Below are 23,742 nucleotides of genomic sequence, written 5' to 3'. Positions count from 1 at the left end.
TTCTTCCTACCTCTTTTTTCGTTTGAAATCTGCTTGTGTCGCCTGTAATATGCAACCAAGTGCCAACTAGGACTGCTTATTGGTTGGTAACGAGGCAGTCTGTGTCGCCAGTGTGAAGGTAACCAATGACAATGAGAAATTACAGTTTGCTTTTCTTGCTTAAACTGAAAATTTTCTGTTTTGAGTTTGCTCTTAGAGGTTAGCCTTAAACGCTGTGAACAAAGAGATCCTGATTTTAGTTCTGCTGCACATTGTTTCCTCAGACACACTGCGCATCATGAGGTTTTGGTTAGGTTAGGAAACAAGTTTAAATTCTGGGTTACAAAACGTGTCGTCTACTGCAGTTTAGCCATTGATCAGTTAAAGTCAGTTGTCGATAGAACATCTCTCATTCCTTCATACCGAGCGAGGTGGCGCAGTGGTTAGCACACTGGACTCGCATTCGGGAGGACGACGATTCAAACCCGCGTCCGCCCAACTGACTTAGGTTTTCCGCGATTTCTCTAAATCCCTTCAGGCAAATGCCGCGATGGTTCCTTTGATAGGGCATGGCTGACTTCCTCCCCCAACCTTCCCTAATCCGATGGGACCGATGTCCTCGCTGTTTGGTCCCCTCACCCCAAGCAATCAACCAACCAACCAACCATTTCCTTCATACCTTGTGATGGCCGTTTCCAACATTGCTCCGTGTTACACATTAACAGCGTCTTTGAAGTGACAGTCAGTGGACAGTCAGTGAAAGACGTGAACTATCAAGTAATTTTAATTGGACTACAACGATGAAGCATACATCCTAAAGGTAAATGACTTTATCTTCTGCATGACTGAAATACAGACTTAAACGTTACAAATGCCTCTCTCGTGCAATGCACTTCATAAACATCTTCGGGAAAATGAGCCAGTTTACCACAACAGTGCGCCAGCCAACGAGCAGCAGCATCAGCATAACTGGCTGAAGCAGCAGATAAAGGTATACTTGTACTGCTTTCGAACTTCGTAATTTTTTAAAAAGTGTATCACCAAACACTTGTATCCCTACAACAAATCACGTTTCTTACAAAAGGAACAATAACAATAATAGTAATGATAATCGCTGTGTTATATTCATGTTGAGGTATAAGTAATATAACAAGGACAGTTCAGGTGCAGTCTGCATTGTTGCCAGACTTCTGATGACATCACTATGCGAACTTGCCAGAGTTCCCCTCTGCCATCCCTCTCACCAAGTCTAATTTCCCTATGTATAAAATAACAACAAATTCAAAATAGCCCAAAAGTCCTGTGTATAAAATGGTCGGAAATTCAAAAATCCGAGATACACATTTACTCTATTGACTGAAAATGAAGATGGTGGATCCTGGGATTCTGGTGCAACAAGTGTAGTTGTCAAATTCCTTGGGTTTTCCCCCAACCTTATGATACGAGAACTCAAGATGATGGACCTGTGACGCTAGGGCAGTCTGCAGGGTTGTCAGATTTCCTGGGATTTCACCAACCCTATGACATTACAGTTCAAGATGGCAGATCCTGTGGTACTGGTGCAGCCTGCATGGTTGTCGGATTTCACGTATTGTAACATAAGACACCTATCCTGTGTATAAAATGGCGAGCAGCTCATCGGTTTTTCCCTGACGTTTCAGTCTACTTCTGATAAGTTCACGTCCAGCTGCCCAAAGTTTAAACAATTTCCCCCACCCCTCTCATGTCATAGACGTGTGTGACTTTTCCATGAGTGTATATATCCAACTACAAAATGCACCACCAAGAAATAACTCATACAGAGTAATGAAATTCTGGGAATCCATTTTTCTAGGTAACATATTTAAGTGATTAATATTGCAAGACCACAGGTTAATGTATGTGGGAGATAAGACATTGTGAGAAGAAAGCCAAGGCAATATGTCGACACCCTGTCGGTCATTTTGGGTAACATGGGTATGCGGGCGAGCGTTATCCTGTTGGAAAATATCCCCTGGAATGATGTTCATGAGTGGCTTCACAACAGGTTGCGAGATAACCACAAGAGCGCTCATGCTGTCATACAAAATTGCCCCTCAGACTATAACTCCAGGTGTAGGTAAAGTGCGTCTAGCATGCAGACATGTTGGTTGAAGGTCCTCAACTGGTCTCCTTCTAACCAACACACTGCCATCATTGGTATTGAGGCAAAACCAAGTTTCATCAGAAAGCACAATTGACCTCCACCCTGCCCCCCAATGAGCTCTCGCTTGACACCGCTGAAGTAGCTAATGGTGGTGATTTGGATCTGTATGCTACAGGGCATCTGTCTCAGAACTGTAAGAGTTTGTCATTCACTGCCGTGCCCGCTGCTGCTCAAATTGCTACTGCAGAGGCAGTACGATGCATCAGAGCCAAACGCTGAGCACGATGGTCTTCCATCTTGGTAGTGGTACGTGGCGTTCTGGAGTCAGTCTGCTGGTGAATGCTCATTCACGTGACCGCCACTGTCAGGAGTCATGTACAGTGGCAACATTCTTGTCGAGTCTTTCTGCAGTATCGCCGAACGAACATCCAGCTTCTCGTAGCCCTATTATACGCCTTCGTCCAAACTCAGTGAGGTTCTGATAATAGTGTCTGTGTCGACTTAAAGGCATTGATGACTAACTTCACCTCACCACGTCCAGTGCCAAAGGTATCTAACGCTCACGGTTTTTATTCTGTCACGTATAAGTAAAAAATAAATGAGGTGTGTATGACATCTGTACTCATTTTTCCTATAAAAATCCCTGTATCTATTGTATTCATATAGTATTCAACATGAGCTGATAGATCACACATCGTCTCTACAAAGATTTTGTTGTAACTGCCTGATCTGAGAATACTTTGGAAAAACAGAATAAGAGGAACGGATCTCTAATAGTCTAATAGTAGGCAGTGTCAAATCATCTAAATGTAGGAAGACGAATATTCTCATGTTCGTGCTAATGAATCCAGATGATGTTCGCTTCGAAAATGTAAATTTATTTCAAAAACATTCTCCCATTTCAGATACCAACTACTTGAGGAAATATCTTCAGGCGTGATGGTGCTGCATATAAGACATTCATCCGAAGTGAAAATGTCCCACGATTTGAAAAAATAAGGCCTAGTATTAATATTCAGCGATCTATTGGAAGCAAATCAGGATCAAATACGCTGCCGCCATTCGACTGTAAGAAATTTTATTTTATTGCATGGCATTAGGCCATTTTCAAGTACAAAAAATTATTTCTATGTTAAAAGAGATCGAACTGTTATGAAATACAAGACTTTGGCAGAAAAGCATATCTCATCATATAGGCCAGATCTGTGAGAACATCTCTAAAATGTCTAAATGCTGTCACTTTTACAAATGACACATCTAGACTGTACGATCTGATATGCTTTACTGAGAAGAACTTGTATTTCATATCAGTCTTCTGTCTTTTGACTTATAAATCGGATTTTGTACCTGAAAATGGTCTAAGGCCGAAATCTGAATTGTATAAAAATAAACAAAGCTTATTACAAATGGTGGCAGCATCATTCAAAAAATTAACCATGACTGTCGCTCTAGCCAAAACAAAAATTATCAACTTCTATTTTGGGTGCTGCATAGGAGTTGATGTCTTTTAGCCAAATCAGATATATTCTGGGATCCAAAAGCAACTGATAAGAGATACGAGCCTTCAAACAGGATAATAGTCTACTGATTTCAAAACACTTATCAGAAGCATGTGGGAACGACATGACATTCGACTAACTTATTACTTTAGGCCGAGATTGCTGTAATCATTCACAGTACAGCCTTTTAGTTACCGATAAAAGGCGGCAGTTGAATGATGGTCGATACCAGTCTAACCTTCAGGACGTTTTTACGTCTGCATCTACATGATTACTCTGCAATTCACAATTAAGTGTCTGGCAAAGGTTAAGCTATTTTTCTACTATTTTCAGGGCGCGGAGAAAACGAACTCTTAAATCTTTCCTTTCTCTTATTTTATTACGATGATCATTTCTCCCTATGTACTTGGGCACCTACAAAATATTTTCACTCTCTGAGAAGAAAGCGGGAAGCGCTTTTGTCATTAAGACTGCAGGGCAATTCGTGCATCATATCCGTGACATTCTCTCCCTTATTTCGCGATAATACAAAGCGAGCTGCCCATCTTTGAACTTTTTTGACGTTCTCCGTCAATCCTATTTGATGCAGATTCCGTACCGCACAGCACTACTCTAGAAGATGGCGGACAAGCGCAGTGCAAGCAGTCTCTTTAGTAGACCTGTTACATTTTGTAAGCTATGTGTCAAAAATCGCAGTCTCTGGTTCGCCATCCCTCCAACATTATGTATGTGATCGTTCCAATTTAAGTTATTTGCAAATGTAATCTCTAACTATTTAGTTGAATTTACAACCTGTAGATTTGTGCGATTTATCGTGTAACTGAAATTTAGAAGATTTTGCTCATGTGGATGACTTCACACTTTCCATAATTTACAGCCAATTGCTACTTTTTGCCCACACAGATATCTTGTCTAAATCATTTTGCAATTTGTTTTGATCATCTGATGACTTTACAAGACGGTAAATTATAGCATCAGCTGCAAACAGTCTAAGAGGGCTGCTCAGGTTATCTCCTAAATCATTTATGTAATTCAGGAACAGCAGAGGATCTGTAACTTATTCTCGGGGAGCTCTAAATATTACTTCTGTTTTACTCGATGACTTCCCGTCAGTTATTACGAAATGTGACCTTTCTGGCAGGAAATTATAAATCAGTCACACAACTGAGACCATACTCCACAGAGAAGCAACTTAATTAGAAGTCGCTTGTGAGGAATGGTGTCAAAAGTCTTCTGGAAATTTAAAAACATGGAATCAGTTTGAATTCCCCTGTCTACAGCACTCATTATTTCATGAGAATGAAGAGCTAGTTGTGTTTCACAATATCGATATTTTCTGAATCTGTGATGACTATTTGTCAATAAATCATTTTCTTCGAGGTGATTCATAATGTTCGAGCACAGTATATTTTCCAAAATCCTGCTGCAAATCGACGTTGGTGATATGGATCTGTAATTCAGTGTATTACTTCTACTATCTTTCTTGGGCGTTGATGTGACTTCTGCTACTTTCCAGTTTTTGGGTACGGATATTTCTATGAGCGAGAGGTTGTATATGATTGCTAAATCTGGAAGTATTGTACCAACATAATCTGAAAGGGATCTGACTTTTATGCAGTCTGGACCGGCTTTGCCCTTTTTGAGTGTTTTAAGCGCTTCGCTACACCGAGGATATCTACTTCTAAGTTGCTCATATTGGCAGTTGTTCTTGATTCGAATTCTGGAATATTCACTTCGTCTTCTATTGTGAAAAAGTTTCGGAAAACAGTGTTTAATAACTCCGCTTTAGCGGCACTGTCATCAATAACATCACCAATGTTATTGTGCAGTGAACGTAATGGCTGCGTCTTGGTGTGCTTTTCATACGACCAGAACTTCTTTGGATTTTCTTCAATATCTCGAGGGAGAGTTTCGTTATGGAAACTGTTAAAAGCTTCTCGCATTGAAGTTCGTGCTAAATTTCAAACTTCTGTAAAATTCGCTGACTTGGTGATTTTAAGTCCTTTCAAATTTGGCGTGCTTTTTTCGTTGCTTCCGTAATACTGTTCTGACCTAGTTTGTGTACCATGGCTGATCAGTACCTTCTCTTATTAACTGCCGTCGATAATATTTCTTTGAATTTATACCACATCTGGTCTTCGCTTGCACAGTCATATTGGAAGGCGTAGAGAGCGTCTCTTAGGAAGGTTTCAAGAGAATTTTATCTGCTTATTAAAGAGATGTATTTTGGGTTTATTTTTGGTGAGTTTGGATGTTACGATATTCAGTCTAGCTACAGTAACTTTGTGGTCACTGGATTACTTGTTGCTAAGAGGTAAAGTACGTTTTCGCAGCCATTGACACTTCGAGTGGGCTCCTGAACAAGTTGTTCAAAATAACTTTTTGAGAAGGCATTCAGTGCGATTTCTGGTTACGCTTTACGCCTACCTCCGACTTTAAACATGTATTTTCGCCAACATATGTAGGGTAGAGTGACGTCATCAGCATCTATAATTGTACAAATGGGGTACCTATTAGAAATGAGAAGATTTCTTTGAACTGTTCAGTGGCTGCATAATCTGAGTCGGGTTGTCAGTAAAAGGAAGCATTATTAGTTTATTCCGGTTGTCAAGTTAATCTCTACACATACTAATTCAAAGGAACTATACTTCGATTCCACTACAAGTTAAACTACTTCAGACACTAATAAACACTCCACCTCTAACGGTATTTAATCTATCCTTTCCAAACACAGTTAGGTTCTTTGTAGAAATTATGGCTAAACTTATTTCCAGCTGTAGCCAGCTTTCGGTACCAATAACGGTTTGAGATTAAGAGCCTTCTGTTAGCGCTTGGAGCTTTGGTTCTTTTCCAACATAGCTACGACAGGTTGCAACTAGAATATTGATTGTTCCTGTATCTACCTCTTCCTGTTTTGACCCAGCGTGCTTGGAAGCTGAAGCCCTTTCTGACCTCTACCGCGACACTGTAACCTAAAAAACCGCACAGTCCTCTCCACACAGCCCCCCGTGCCCGTCTAGCCGCTTCCTGCGTGTAGTGGACTCCTGACATATTTAGCAGAACCCGGACACCCACCCCCCCTATGGCGAAAGCCGAGGAATACACAATCTTCGTGGTCACAGAACCGTCTAAGCTTCTGATTCAGACTAGCCGACTCTGTACCAAAGGACCACACTGTTGAATCTGTCGATGATGCTAGAGATGGTGAGCTCAACCTTCATCTAGCAAACAAGTCTGGCAGTTTCCAGAATGAGATTTTCACTCTGCAGCGGAGTATGCTCTCCGGCACACAGTTTTAATCTGCCAGGAAGTTTCATATCAGCGCGTACTCTGCTGCAGAGTGAAAATCTCATTCTGGAAACATCCCCCAGGTTGTGACTAAGCCATGTCTTCGCAGTATCCTTTCTTTCAGGAGTGCTAGTCCTGCAAGGTTCGCAGGAGAGCTTCTGTAAAGTTTGGAAGGTAGGAGACAAGATACTGGCGGAAGTAAAGCTGTGAGGATGGGGCGTGAGTCGTGCTTGGGTAGCTCAGTTGGTAGAGCACTTGCCCGCGAAAGGCAGAGGTCCCGAGTTCGAGTCTCGGTCCGGCACACAATTTTAATCTGCCAGGAAGTTTCAAGTGTGGCAGTCTTTACTACTTCAGATAGCTGCTCGAAACCAGAAAAAATCTCTTCTGATCCAAAGCAACACACATTGTTAGTACCAACATGAGTCACCACATGCAGTTGGCTGCACCCTGTGCTCTTCATAGCATCCAGAAGCAACCGTTTCACATCTGTAATGTCTCCTCCCAGTATTCACACAGAGTGCACAATGAATTCCTTCCCCTCCTTCGCAGCCATATCCCTAAGGGCTCCATTACAAGCCTATCACTGGAGCTCGCAGCTAACCCCACATTCTGTGAAAGCCCAGATGAATGCCCAGACCTTGCAGGCCAAGAGAATTCCTCTGGAAAAGGGCGAGCAACTCCATCTGGCTCAGGGACTTCGTCAGCCACAGACAGTGCCCAAAATATGTTCATCAGACGAACCGGGGAGACTCTGCAATCGGTCCCTAGTCTTTCACTGCTGACCGACTTTGAACGAACTCCCACTCGACTATAGGTGAAGGATTGACCTCAATGCAGGCAGTGCCTGGGATGGCCACAGTCGTGGATCCAATGGGGGACACATGGGTCCTGCTGGATATCCCTAGGATCACCCTGTCTGCCCCCCCCTCCCCCCGTCTCCCCAAAGTGATTCCCATTGGCAACAGCCCCAAGCAGCGTTAATGAAGCCAACACCACCTGGAGCTGTGAGCTAAGGGTCACCAGCTTGGCTTGCGTCTGAACACAGCAATCACAGTTTTTATCCAGAGTAAATATGGCCTGATAAATACACAGCCATGCAAGAAATATAGGTTTTGAAGCTAAAGAACACTGTTAAAATGTAAAGTGAGTCGCTTTTTATGGGAAGCTGTGTCAGCTCACAGTACTCTGATGAGCTGCTGCTACTTTCAGAGCTATCATTCGACTGGGGGTCTAACTGCTGCGAATGGCTCTTGAAACACAATGCAAATGCCTGGCATGATGCAAACAGCGGTTCTTTGCACAACATAGTTAACAAAGAGCACAACTGTGCCTGATAAATACGCAAACACGCAAGATATATTGGAACTTAAGTTACAGAACACTGACGAAATTTTTGGCTGAGAAGTTAAGGTAGAACATTTACATTTACGTGAAAATTCAGGTGTCGATGATGGGATTGAACGTCATACTACTAAACTTTCAGCGCTAAACAAAAGTATCAGACAGTTAAATACTAATTTTCAGACCACTTTGAGATTAACCAATGAATTAACTGCGAGGTTTAATTTAGCTGAAAAGAAGGTAAACAAGTTAACTCCACGGGTTGATGTAATTGTAAAGACGGCAAATGAGATTCTATAAAACTTGTACACTGCTCCCAAGTCTGTCTAGTATATGTCAGACAGAAAGCGAAAAGGGACCTCTTGTCGGAGAAGTAAAATTTTCAGTACAAGTAAAAATGTTCGATAATATCTAAAATATCTGTTTTATCTTTTTGGTATATTGTATTAATTTACTTAATTCTGTACCCGCTCGTAACGATTTGAAAGTTGTTTGAATACAACAGATTTCAATATATCATTAAAAAGCAATCGACATCAGTCTTCAGATAAGGGATCCCTTCTCGTTGTGGGGAAATAACATGGGCTCGACAAAAGGTCCCTTTTCCAAATCTCTCAGCGGCATCTGCAGTGCTTCACAAAACAACATCTCCAAATTTTATAGACGTTTTAAGGAGCTTAGAGTAGCTTTGTATAAAAGAAGAACGTTTTATTAATAAAACAATGCCAAACAAGATAAGTAGTCCCTTTTTATATGAGAGATATAAATGATATAAATGCCTATAAATGTTGCCAGTTTGTAGTTGGCAGCTCTAAAATGCTGACAGCTGACTTGCTGTTGCAACAAAAACCAAAACCTACAACACATGTTAACTCAGCTATTGCTGCTAGAAATAAAAAAAAGTGATGTTGCTGTTAATACATATGACTGGTTAAATGTCTTGAAGAATAGTAATGCTAACAAAGTACTCTCATGAATAAATATGTCCATTTTTGAGCTCATCGTTAGCTACAAAGGTAGTGTGCATAACAAAATGAGCATTGATGGAAATGAGTTTGGGCACCTCATCTTTCCCAAAGATAATAAACCAGTTGGGTTTCCTGGTGCAGTAATTCCAGTATGGATGACAAAAGAATGAAAAGAATATCTTTTTAGAAACAACAGGAAATAAAAAGACACTCTGTGTTCCTAAGTAAAACCAGAACCTAAAGTCAATGACAATGAGGGTCCTGAGGAAGAACCTAGCCACCAAGATATTCCAGAACCAACGAATATGCTGTTTGTGAACGAACTTGCATCCCTTTAGGCAAAAGTGTTTTAGAAGTTGAAAGTTAAATCCTTGGGCCACTATAAAATACGGGACCCCAGTAATCTATTTCTGAGGATTTTGTGTATTCATAATTTTAGAGGGTTTTAGTACAATTAATGGCTTCAAAACCAAAACTTGGTCTAAAAGATGCCATAATACAGAGTAAAAATACCAACGTTTTGCAAAAAAAGGGCTATTTGTCTAAACGAGGTAACCATGTAACGTGTAAAATTAACTTAAAAAAGTCTGTACCATTTGAGAATTTGTTTCGTAAATACGTCAAATTAGTGAAAATTTAAACCACCTTATCTCAAAATACGTATTTTCCATCACGAATATTGAACCTGTCACAACGCAAGCAAATTTACTGACAGAAATCTATTCTTTTGTTTTACAAATTGTTCAGAATTTAATACTGAACATAAAAAAATACAATAATTCAAAATTCTCGCTCTCCGTCTCACATACAACATCATTTAGGGAAAATATAAAGTCGTTGAAGCATGCAATGCTATTTAAGAGAAACGTGATTGGTGTGGTTAGGGAATTTATAAAGAGACCAGTGACTCAAGAGACATGTTCAGGTTTGTCACAGAACCTCTCAGACACTTCTCATACGATTACACGATTTTTAAAAATCACTCATAGAAGTGACATCCATTAAATACAGTCAATATACCTAATGTGCTATCCCCTTTTCCTTGCTATCCGCTTTTGCTTCTGTTAGTGTAAAGTTAAATTAAAGGACAAACTTAGACTGTGCTGTTGCAAGAGACTAGAAACAGTATTAAATAATGAAAAATTTACACAGCGCACGAGCACTGCGCCAGCGATCATATACGAACGAATCATGAGTGGCAGCGCTTTGCGCTGTACTGAAAATGGAGATGTATTGTTATTTGTTTTCATCAACTTGTAGAAAAGAGAGGAACCGATTTACTGAAAACATTTTGTGAGAGCAGCGAATGTGAGTAAATCTGAAGTCATTTGTGTCGCCATAGTTATTGATTGTGGCGGAGACGATTGTACAAAATTTTCTCAAATAACGAAGACATACGTCCTCCTTTTGAAGAGTGTAATAACTATTAATTATTGTACCAGTTCTTAGGGAACATTTATGTGATTTTAAATAGAATGTATCTACATATTGTATGAGGTACATTTCACGCATTTTCTTTAACTTACGCTATGTTTATCTTTCATGTACTACACTCGACATTTTTGAGAAGTGGAGATGCATGCAGAATCATTGGGTAGTACGAATGTGCACTACGGTCAACGCCCAGTTGGGTAAATATTTCTTTAGCTTTAATTCCTATACTAAGTACAACACTACGACAGCTGCCCTTTCAAGCTTCACTCAGTGAACCATCCTAGTACACAGGTAGAATCACCTCCGCTCGAAGTGACGAATAATAACCCACTGTTCCCAATGTATTTCAGATTCAACGCAGCGGCCTCAGTTTCATGCTGGCAACTGCTCAGTCACTTCTAACGGAAAACGTTACTTCATTAGTAAAATAAAGGTTAAAATTGGACTTAAGTCACCAAAGCTCAGTATCATAGGTGTGTAATAAAATTAATAATAGTTGGAATACAGTTTACTACGGAGTGATTTAAAGAGGAAAGAACACATACATTTACTCGTAGAAAAGGCAATTGAGAGACTGAGATTCTTTATAGTAATCCTCAGTTCTTCCATACAGAAGATAGCTTACGAAACCCTCCTTCGATCAATACTTCGGTTTGCTTGTCAGTGTGAGAGACCTCTTCTAGAGAGGATACACGATGTAGGAAATAGAGCAGATAAGAAACGAATAGCGCATTTCAACACAAGTTCGCTTAGTATGCACGAAAATGTCACGGACATGCAATCAATTTAGAGTGGTAAACGCTACAAGAGAGGCATTGTGAACCACGGAGTGGTTTACTGATTTAATTCCAAGAGAGATTACGTCCATAAAAATGTCAGCCAATATGTTACTTCCCCTACGTACATCTCACGAGAAGACCACGAAAGTAAAATTAGTGAGATTGGAGAGCACATGGAGGCTTAGCAACTATCTTTTCCTGTGCAACATTCGCGACTGCACCAGGAAAGAGGAAAAGTGACAGCGATAGGCAAAGATTCCTCCAACATCAATCACGGCATGCCTTTCGGGGTATTGATGTGGAAGACGACGGTCATACGCAGAGATCTGTGTGGGAGGAAGTAACGTGTTCCTTGAATCGTCTTGGGAATTTTAATAATAAACTTCCTCGCTCTTACTAAACGAAATTACAAGGAAACGTGCTTCTCTCTTTTGGAATTTTTTTCTATCTTCTGCATTACTGCAACCTGATCAGAGTCTGAGTATTATTCAAAATTTGGAAATTCTGCACTAGTCGCCGATCGTCTACAGTCTGGCATAAATCGCGATGCTACTGTCACGCGGTTGCGGTTGTTTCTTAGTTACAGGCAACACTTAACATTTCCAGACCGGAAATGTAATAAGTAGAAACTTCTTAACTTACAATTACTAGCGATGGGAACTCCCCATCGCACCCCATCCAGATTTAGTGGTAAGAGGGCCAAGTGGATAGCCAGTCAAAAACTGAATTCAGGTCAAGCATGAAGCATGAACCTAAGAAAAAAAAGGAAAATAGAATCAGTGAATACTCCAAGGAGAAGAAGTGCAATATACAGCAGTCTGACAGAGCAACGGCGTCGTGGTTAAGTGGTTACAGTGTTGGCCTGGCGAGCCGTGTTCAAGCCTCCATCCTACCATTCCCCCCCCCCCCTCCCCCCCTCTTCCGCACGCTGTTCGCTATACTCAAATTTTTTTCTGTCGTGATGAAACAGCCTTTTGCAACAGTGAGGTGTAAGGAAGGAACCTATAATGATGGTTGATTCTGCACAACTATTTTATTAGCAACCAAAAGGAAGTGGCTTTCGAACGAGAACAGTAAAGGCTTGATGACAAGGCGACAAGTCAAGCGAATGGTCCACTGGAAAACATGTCTGGTGTGTCATATGCGGCATTAGCGACAGTACATGTGTCATATGATAGGAATCTCTTATCGACGCACCTGATTTCTACGACTGAGAAGTGAGAGATATGCCTCCTTGCCCTTTCGTATGAAAGTGACTGTGATCACTCTCAAGAAAATTGATGAACGTAATAGTTTGTCACATAAGCTGCAGAAAATGAGCGCAACATTTCACAGTCACACAGTTTCTCTGTCCTCTGACAAAACATATGTTTTTAACGTTTTTGAAGATGCTTTCCGTTTTGGAAGTTTTGACTCTTGAATTCCTTTGTTGTGACATAGTTCACACCCGTTTATTTGTTGTTTTCATTTCTGTGAGACGTCTATGTGGTATCTCACCTACTCTCACTAATCATCACATTTACTTGCGACGGTAACACGTTCTTACCACATGAACGAATGTACAGTATTACAACCACCAAGACTACAGAAAGAGAACAATCATTTCAATAACCGGACGGACAGTTCATAATATTGTGAAAAGAAAAGTAGATAAAAAGAAATGGCGTGGGAGAGCTTCGAATAGCGCTCGTCCCGTTTACAGTCCATCATCGTAGCCACTTGACTACGACGCCTCTGCTATTTAATGCTGCTTAAAATTGCACTTATTCAGCTTGGACCATTCACTGTTTCTATTTTGGTTTTTTTTCACAGTTCTTCCTGTTTTCATGCTTGATCTGTGATCAGTTTTCCACGGGCTATGCACTGGGCCACCTTACCACTAAACCTGAGAGGGTGCGCGATGGGAAGTTTCCTTTGTAAGTATACAAAATCATCAAACTGGTACTCTGGCGTTTCCGAAATTTTCTGAGGCTCGCTCCCAATAGCCGTCCATCAGAGAGGATTCTGTACATTCACCGATTATCGTTCAAGCTCAAGCGAACGCTGAGTCGGCCAGTGATCTCCGATGCACTGCGTAAAGGCCGACAGGCAGCCGCAGTGAAGCACTTTTGTGACGTCGTATTATCATGTTTTGAACAATTCTGTTAAGAAAACTCTTTTACCTGATAACGTAGTGCCACTGATGGCGTCGCGTATGTTGTAACCTCCCGAGTAATTACTTTGTTACGTCGTTAAGTTTCTGAGCTATCGTTAATTGAGTGAAGGTGGTACAATGTCCGTGGAGATTTTTCAAATCGGGAGGAAAGATGGAAGGTAAAATTTTGTTTGAAAGTGGAAAAAACATTGTGGTGTCACCGCCAGACACCACACTTGCTAGGTGGTAGCTTAAATCGGCCGCGGTCCATTTAGTACATGTCGGACCCGCGTGTCGCCACTGTGTGATCGCAGACCTAGCGCCACCACAAGGCAGGTCTCGAGAGACGATATAGCACTCGCCCCAGTTGTACGAGGAGATTGCTAGCGACCATACGGACGAAGCCTTCCTCTCATTTGCCGAGAGCCAGTTAGAATAGCCTTCTGCTAAGTCCATGGCTACGACCTAGCAAGGCGCCATTAGCCTTACCTACTTTGAGAGTTATAGTATAAATGTCTCAAGAAGAATGCTGTAGTCATCAAATAATAAAGTTAAGTATAAAGCAGCTACGTACTTTTCTTGCTACCATTCAATAGTTATCCTGTTCCAGAATTGACGCCCGTCGGCGTGAGTGTGTACGCGTGCCTTTCTATCGGCTACCCGTCACTGTGGACTGGCTGCCTTGTCAGTCCACTTCAAACATTCACAGAAATGTCTGAAGTTTTGAGGCAAACTTACGGAGATGATGATCTACGCGAATCGTAATGTTGTGAATGGTTCTCCATATTCGTCAATCGGCTGAAGAAGATCTTCAACCATTCGATCTTAACAGGTGATGACCACGTTCAAAAAACAGTATTCTGGATGGTACTCAACTGATCGTGCCATGAGACTGTTATCGAAAAATCGAACCAGTTACATTAAAGACCGAGGAGTATAGAGGCCATCAATCGAACATTTTCAGGAAATTCCTTGAACAAACTGACGGTGCCGAAACATTCATGCAAAGAATTATCATCATAGGAGACAGGTGCTACATTTACCATTACACAAACGTCTTGTCATCACGATGGATCAGCATTGCATCTCCACAAACTAAAAAAGTGTTAACGCCCCAGTACAGTGTCAAAGCGATGATCCCCTTTTTTTCGATGTCACTGGAATTGAGCATTTAAAGCTATCGCCATTGCTATGAGCTTTTAAAATTCATAAAAATCGATGCGGTGGCAAGACAGCTCATGGTTTCTTTGCCACGATAAAGCGTCTTCCCCAGGTCCTGTCAGTTCATGAGTTTTCAGCCAAAAATCAAATTTTTGTCCCTTGCACCCTACTACTCAGACCTCACTAATTGTGGGCTTACCTTGTTTCAAAACTTTGAATTAGTATTGGGAGGTTCCATTTGAACATCATTGATGATGTAAGGAAGGGCATGGAAGTAAATTTCAGATCAAACTTTCCTGGATTGGCTGCCGAAGTGGAAACACCGCTGGGTCAAGTGTTTGACTAGAGGAAACACGGGCTAAACATCGATAATTTGAATAAAAATATTATTAGAGAAAGTTCCGTTATTTATTTATTAAGCCTCGTATATCCATATTTGGGTAACGACAAAGTGTTATTTTCTACCGAAGCGATCAGTTTCTACCCTTCCTGATGAGGTACTATATTTCATTAGCAGGTTGGAGTTCTGCAGTCTACTATGTTATGATGTAAGGTTGCTTCATGAATAAAAATCGTATTACGAATACACTTATAAAAACTAGTGAAGAAGGTTTTGGCAAGATGACCTATACCGTGCTGTGTTGTTTGTGATTGCGTCTTAACTGTATGGTGTCTCGTAACTGACAACGCAGGTGAGTCACTCAGGATACTTAAACAACGACAAATACGAATGACTGAACTTTGTTAGGTTACACTGCGTGTAACATTAAAAATTATTTGCATTGAAGCATGTAAAAGCAGTGATTAACAGAAGATTTCCATGTCGCTTTATAAAAGCGAGAATATGCACCGTTTTCCTAGTGCTTACCTCTGGCTAGAGGAGACAGCATGAGGTAGTGGGTGCTGGCACCCCGGGCGCTCTCCCCAAAGATCGTGACGCTGCCAGGGTCCCCGCCAAACGCCTCAATATTCTCCTGAACCCATCTCAGAGCCAACACCTGGTCCTTAAGGCCATAATTCCCAGGAGAAATCTCATCTCCTGTACTTAAGAAACCTTCAACAACAAAATAAAATAGTATTTCATTGACAGAATCGTTGTAGCACAACGAATAAATAATTACATGAAAAAAATGGCATATAAAATCGAAACCATTGAACACTATGTTTCAGCGTACAAACAACTGACGTATCAAATCCTTAAATTTTTGAACGATAATACTAATTTATTTTCTGTTAAACACTCGGAATTATTATACGAACTAAGAACAATGGCATCGTATTCATTGATATTCAGCACGTAATAGCACTAGAAAACTTTGTGTAATATCTTGTGTTACCTCCGCCTTTTGTTGCTGTTTAAATGTTGGAATATTAGAAACTCGTGCTGTGCTACGTACTGTACACAATACGTCGAACAAAACCTGAGAAATATGCACATACTTGGTGAGTAGCAAATGAGGAAAAATATTCTGAGGATCGCATGCTGCTATGTGCAACAAGTAACGGACCGTTGTTAATTTACGATATTGCAGTGCGTGTGTTATTCCGAATTACGGTGTAAAGTTCCTTTGAACATGCATTCATGTCCGAATGAACAGACGCTACAGCGATTACAGCCGTCATAAAATACAACAAATGTCTTCGCAGCTGCGAATATGGATTACCGTTAGCTGTATAATGGAATGACGACAGTAAAAATTTGCGCCGGACCCGACTTGGACGTGGATTTCCCGCTTGTCGCGAGCGATCGCCTTACCATTTGGCTATCCGAACACGATTCGCCGGCAGGCTCAAACATTTCATGTATTTCATGACAGCCGTAGTCGCCGCAGTGCCTGTCGCCTGCACGCATACCCGAAGGAACCTCACATCATAATTCGGAATAACACAGGCACTGCAATGTCGTATTTATCGGCGGACAATGGGCAAGCGACTTCCAAGTAAAATGTTTCTCCTGTACGGAATGTACATAATGGATGGACGAATACAGGATAGAAACAGATGGTTGATGATACGCAGAAATTTGGATCTCGCTGTGAGTCGTGCTGAGACAGTAAAATGGTATGTGGACCGCTCGCAATAAACGCGAAATCCGAGTTCGAGTCCTGGTCCGCCACAAATTTGCATTTCACATTTTAATTTTGTTCTTCTTGATGTATTGTGTACATAGAACGAAATAAACAGTTAACCATTTAACGCTAATTCGACAGACCCTGCAATCACGACATATCATCCACATGATACAAGAATGAACAAATTCCATCGCAGTGTTTGTGCAATTTTATCAGAGGTTATGAACTATATGTTGTCAGCTGTGACAGATTGTCCAGTCTCATGTCTTGGAATGTTGGTCCAGTAAACGGAAAGAGTGGTCATTGGCGGAAGGTAAAAGGCGGCGCGCATGATGTGTTTACAACATCACTGCGCTGTTCGCTCTAGCCGATACTCGCCGCGCCGATAGCTGTTAATGAGTGTAGTGCAGTGTTACTGCTATGGCAATTTTCAAAAACGAGGAATATGCCGACATCCACCTCACCTATGGGTTTGCAGATGGAAGAGCTGGCGTTGCAAGACAACCGTATCACGACAGGCTTCCTAACCGTTGTCTCCCATCCGCAAAAATCAAGTTTACTCTGTGGATAGGCACTTGATGGACTATCGTGCATGTGTACCAGGATGCAGTGGACGTCGCCGACCGTGACATACAGTGCGGCTGACGGAGAGAATTTGTTACAAACTGTTGCAGAGGACCGAAGAATAAGCACCAGGTCTCTCGCCACTGCGATCGGAATGTCGCAATCTACAGTTATGCGAGTACTGCACGGAAATCATTACCATCCCTTTCGGTTGTGGAAGGAACAAGCACTGTCGCAGAGGCCTCAGATGGTTCAAATGGCTCTAAGCACTATGGGACTTAACATCTGAGGTCATCAGTCCCCTAGACTTAGAAACTACTTAAACCTAACTAGCCTAAGTGCGTCACACACATCCATGCCCGAGACAGGATTCGAACCTGCGACCGTAGCAGCAGCGCGGTTCCGGACTGAAACGCCTAGAACCGCTCGGCCACAACGCCGACGCATCCTGAGTCGTCAGAGGCACGACCAGTATTTTGCTACGAACAAAACTGTTCAACGACGAAGTCTATTTCACGAAGGAGAGTATAGACAATTCACGTAACTGGCACAAATGGGCAGGAGAAAACCGCGACAGCACTGTGGTAAGAGGGTATCAATAACGATGCTGCGTCAAAATCTGTTGTGGTAGTATCTATCGGCATCTCGTAGGGCCACATGTGCTACCACCAACGCTGACAGGAGAGTGATATGGGCGTTATCTGGATGCTACGGAATTGTTGGAACACGCTAGTTTGGCTTCTAGTATGATGAAACCCCCGCTCAGTTCAACGGCACAGTGCGACGCCACCTGGACAGTTCCTTCCATTCCCGACGGATTGGTGGTGGAGGCCTTATAGCACGGCCAGCTAGATCGTCAAACCTTAATCCGCTGGATTTCTTTTTGTGGTGCCATCTGAAATCTGTGATTTGTGAAGGAGGGATTGGTGACGTCAACAAACTTCGACGTAAAATACAATAAGCCAGTGATACTATGTGAAGAAATGCAAACATGATGGATCGTATTCAGCAATCGCTTCTGCGAAGAGTTGAACTTTGCCACACACACTGCGGCCGTCATTTCGAACAGTACTTATGAAACTCCGCTGCAGCTTCCAGCCATGAGTTTCTATGTAAGTTAGGATCTGTGCAGTTGTAGTGTATTCGTTTGGATTAACTGAGACATAATAGAGTAGTCGAATTTTGTATTCTAATTCTTTGTACTCGTTCCTTAACACTGAATACAAACCAAATAGTAAAACATGTATAAACAGCAATACAGTTCCTTCCCACTTTCATTTCCCCTCGCCTTCTAATCGGCTGCGTCGACTACCTACAACTCTCGCATGGTGTGCGGTTTTCCCCTTGGCCAATGTAGGCGCACCCAAAAGCCCGCTACGCATTTCTCGATCTTACAACATTTAATTGCACTGCCATTTACCGTACAATCTGTATGTACCACAAAACATCCAACAACATGTGTTGATGTGTACAAAAATTTGATAACCTCACGCTGATGACGATCTGAAGATAGCAAATAACGAGTCAGTTGACGTCGCCTGGTACAGAGTGCACATAGTCAAATACGGATACTGGAAAAATTATCTGGCTAAACTTTACCTTTTTTTTCAAAACTAGACGTATTCGTCTTCACAGAGCTACAGACATCGTTACTTATAAAAAAAAAAAAGAGTCCAAATTCAGTCTCCAGATTGCTTTCTTTCATTTCTGTGTGACCAGTTTCGAGCCAGCTACCCATCTTCAGATAATTTATTACAGCTACAGAGTAACTTGCCGAATGTGGAACTGAAAGTTCATTGGCATAACTCAGGGAAATTTCAGTTACACATTCGACAGGTTACTCTATAGTTGTAACAAATCATCTGAAGATGGGTAGCTGGTCCGAAGCTGGTCATGTGGAAATAATGGAAAGAGATCTGGAGACTAAATTTGGACACTTTTTTCTTTTTTTACCCTTTTGATCTTATGAAATATTTTTTCAAAGTCCATGAAATATACACTAACGGAAAAAAATCGCAATACCACAAAATAATTAGTATGAAGTAATGAAATTTTGGGAATACGTTTGTCTAGGTAACATACACTCCTGGAAATTGAAATAAGAACACCGTGAATTCATTGTCCCAGGAAGGGGAAACTTTATTGACACATTCCTGGGGTCAGATACATCACATGATCACACTGACAGAACCACAGGCACATAGACACAGGCAACAGAGCATGCACAATGTCGGCACTAGTACAGTGTATATCCACCTTTCGCAGCAATGCAGGCTGCTATTCTCCCATGGAGACGATCGTAGAGATGCTGGATGTAGTCCTGTGGAACGGCTTGCCATGCCATTTCCACCTGGCGCCTCAGTTGGACCAGCGTTCGTGCTGGACGTGCAGACCGCGTGAGACGACGCTTCATCCAGTCCCAAACATGCTCAATGGGGGACAGATCCGGAGATCTTGCTGGCCAGGGTAGTTGACTTACACCTTCTAGAGCACGTTGGGTGGCACGGGATACATGCGGACGTGCATTGTCCTGTTGGAACAGCAAGTTCCCTTGCCGGTCTAGGAATGGTAGAACGATGGGTTCGATGACGGTTTGGATGTACCGTGCACTATTCAGTGTCCCCTCGACGATCACCAGTGGTGTACGGCCAGTGTAGGAGATCGCTCCCCACACCATGATGCCGGGTGTTGGCCCTGTGTGCCTCGGTCGTATGCAGTCCTGATTGTGGCACTCACCTGTACGGCGCCAAACACGCATACGACCATCATTGGCACCAAGGCAGAAGCGACTCTCATCGCTGAAGACGACACGTCTCCATTCGTCCCTCCATTCACGCCTGTCGCGACACCACTGGAGGCGGGCTGCACGATGTTGGGGCGTGAGCGGAAGACGGCCTAACGGTGTGCGGGACCGTAGCCCAGCTTCATGGAGACGGTTGCGAATGGTCCTCGCCGATACCCCAGGAGCAACAGTGTCCCTAATTTGCTGGGAAGTGGCGGTGCGGTCCCCTACGGCACTGCGTAGGATCCTACGGTCTTGGCGTGCATCCGTGCGTCGCTGCGGTCCGGTCCCAGGTCGACGGGCACGTGCACCTTCCGCCGACCACTGGCGACAACATCGATGTACTGTGGAGACCTCACGCCCCACGTGTTGAGCAATTCGGCGGTACGTCCACCCGGCCTCCCGCATGTCCACTATACGCCCTCGCTCAAAGTCCGTCAACTGCACATACGGTTCACGTCCACGCTGTCGCGGCATGCTACCAGTGTTAAAGACTGCGATGGAGCTCCGTATGCCACGGCAAACTGGCTGACACTGACGGCGGCGGTGCACAAATGCTGCGCAGCTAGCGCCATTCGACGGCCAACACCGCGGTTCCTGGTGTGTCCGCTGTGCCGTGCGTGTGATCATTGCTTGTACAGCCCTCTCGCAGTGTCCGGAGCAAGGATGGTGGGTCTGACACACCGGTGTCAATGTGTTCTTTTTTCCATTTCCAGGAGTGTATTTAAGGGATTAACATTACAATAGCACAGATTAACGTAAATGCGAGATAAGCCATTGCAAATGTGAAGTGCTTGTACATTAATAACCAACGTAACCGCCAGAATGTTGAATGCAAGCATGAAAATGTGCGTGCATATGTTGTACAGGTGCCAGATGTCAGTTTGTGGGATGGAATACCATACATGTTGCCCTTGGTCAGTCAATACAGGGATATTAACACTGGAGTTGTCATCAAATGATGCCCCATATGTGCTCAAATGGAGATAGATCTGGTGGTCGAGAAGGCCAAGACAGCATGTCGAGACTCTGTAAAGAATGTCAGCTTACAACAGCGATATGTGGGCGAGCGTTATCCTGTTGGAAAATAATCCTAGAATGCTGTTCATGGCCGGCCGAGGTGGCCTGGGGGTTCTAGGTGCCACAGTCTGGAACCGCGCGACCGCTACGGTCGCAGGTTAGAATCCTGCCTCGGGCATGGGTGTGTGTGATGTCCTTAGGTTAGTTAGGTTTAAGTAGTTCTAAGTTCTAGGGGACTGATGACCTTAGAAGTTACGTCCCATGGTGCTCAGAGCCATTTGAACCAATGCTGTTCATGAATGGCAGCACAACTAGTCGAATCACCCGATTGCGGTACAAATTTGCAGTTAGGTTGCGTAGAATAACCACGAGAGTGCTCTTGCTGTCATACGAAATCGCACCCCAGACCATAACTCCAGATGTAGGCCTAGTGCGTCTAGGCCACTGATAGGTTGGTTGCAGGCCCTTAACTGGCCTCCTTCTAACCAACAGGCAGCCATTACTGGTACCGAGGCAGAACCAGCTTTTATCGGAAAACGCAATAGACCTCCACACTACCCTCCAATGAGCCCTCGCTTGACACCACTGAAGTCACAAATGGAGGTGGTTTGGGGTCAGTGGAATGCACGCTACAGGGCGTTTCGTTCGGAGCTGTCCTTGAAATAACGATTTGCAACAGTTTATTGTGTCACTGTGAAGTCAACTGCTGCTCAAATTGCTGATCTGATGCAGATGCAATATGATGCGCCAGAGTCTTCCCCCTCGGTAGTGCCCCATGACCGTCCGGAGACCAGTCTTCTTGCGACTGTACGTTCTCTTGAGCACCGCTGCCAGCAAACATGTACAGCGGCTACATTCCTGCCTAGTCGTTCTGCAATACCGCAGAAGGAACATTCAGCTTCTTATAGCCCTTTTAAGTGACCTCGTTCAATCTCAGTGAGTGTTGATAATGGCTTCTTTGTCGCCTTAAACGCATTGTGGACTAACATCAACTCACCACGTCCAATCTCAAAGGTAACTAACGCTCATGATACGGTGTACTTAAAGTAAACCTGATCTGCATTCTCATCGTGGCGCTGCTACTGCCATTCGTACGTGACTGGCTCGAAATTTGAAAATACATTTTTCATATGTATAAAAACGCCTGTCAACTTTCGTTTATGCCACACATTTCCATCTTGGTGTTACGATTTTTTTCGTCAATGTATAACGTCACATCTAACGACCATGCGCGTACATCAGTGAAAGCGGTCCCCAGAATTACTGCTACAGCTGTCAATCTATCTTCTGTGCAAACCTCTCTTCAGTAGGTCCATCATTTTTTCAAAATGCAATTGGGAGATCATCTTTTCTTCTTTGTATATTTCCACAGAACGCTTACTCGCCATTGTCGAGGAGAGATGGTGACTGCGCCGCGCGGAGTGGCCGCGCAGTTTGAGGCGCCATGTCACGGATTGGGCGGCCCCTCCTGCCGGAGGTTCGAGTCCTCCCTCGGGCATGGGTGTGTATGTTGTTCTTAGCATAAGTTAGTTTAAGTAGTGTGTAAGCCTAGGGATGACCTCACCAGTTTGCTCCCTTAGGAATTCACACACAGTTGAACATTTAGATGGTGACTGCCTTCTCAGTAGAAATTGACGACCATTTATTTTTGAACGGACCAAGAACACGCCCAAACGATAAAGTCTGAAAGTCAAGGCACATACATCACAGATGGCATAGCAGAAACAGAACTACTGCAGTCGCAGGAAAAATCAACCCAGCTTCAGAAAACCAGCGTTGATCCAAACGACGCTAACTGTTCCTGGTGTAATTTTGAGTTTTGCGTTATTAGTGTAGATGACATATTTTCACCATTGTGCTGCACAGTTCTGTCAGGTTGAGAATCAATAATTATCTACAGTTTTCCTAAGTCGACCTCAAATAGTAGATACTTACCAAGAGAGCCAATCCGATAGTTGATAGCAACAAGAACAATGTCGTGGTCCAAGAGATATCCGTATTCGTAAAATGTGGCTGCACCTCCCACGAAACCGCCGCCATGAATCCAGACCATGACAGGAAACAGTTCACTAGGTCTTATCTGAAAGAAGAGAGGGAGCATAACGCCCTGCCTCGTTGTAGCTACACACTTACCAGTAATATAAACTGTTTAGTGGTCACCGTATGGTATTTAATGAGCATATAAGATAGTACATGCAGGAAGCCCAGACCACACACACACTTTTAAGGAGGTGGTAAAATCTACTACTCACTACCGAGTCGTCGTATTGAAACCTGTGGCTACTTAACAGCAAAGAGCCGAACTTCGAATATTTTGTAGCCAGCTCTAAACACGTACTTTCACCAAAACAACAAGAAGATTAATGATAGTAAAATTAGTTTTCAGAACATCAGTAATATGTATATACTCTTGCAATTCGTTGACTCCCAAAAGAAGCACGACTCGGTAGATAGACAGCTCCTCTTCCTGACACTAACCAAGGTAGACAACAACATCTTGAACCGTGTAAAAGGAACGCTTACCCATACGACGTCAAATGAAAAATTCAGAGGAAAACTAACACAAAACGAGTTCAGAAATGTTTTTTGACCAGGA

At 42.9% G+C, this 23,742-nt stretch overlaps 1 protein-coding gene across 1 annotated transcript in view; it reads right to left on the bottom strand.

The window, feature by feature from the left end:
• The window catches only part of LOC126474448 (esterase FE4-like), a 100,058-nt gene that overhangs the window by 38,054 nt on the left and 38,262 nt on the right, over nucleotides 1-23,742 (bottom strand). The window contains exons 4-5 of the mRNA XM_050101919.1: nucleotides 23,082-23,226; nucleotides 15,577-15,762 (exon numbers count right to left, since the gene is read on the bottom strand). Of these exons, the coding sequence (XP_049957876.1) occupies nucleotides 15,577-15,762; nucleotides 23,082-23,226 (331 nt within the window). The remainder of the gene's footprint in view (nucleotides 1-15,576; nucleotides 15,763-23,081; nucleotides 23,227-23,742) is intronic.

The sequence above is a fragment of the Schistocerca serialis genome, chromosome 4, assembly GCF_023864345.2.
Source record: "Schistocerca serialis cubense isolate TAMUIC-IGC-003099 chromosome 4, iqSchSeri2.2, whole genome shotgun sequence".
Taxonomy (NCBI): domain Eukaryota; kingdom Metazoa; phylum Arthropoda; class Insecta; order Orthoptera; family Acrididae; genus Schistocerca; species Schistocerca serialis.
Note: the sequence above shows the minus strand (reverse complement) of the source record. Positions and strands in the feature narration are given on the sequence as shown.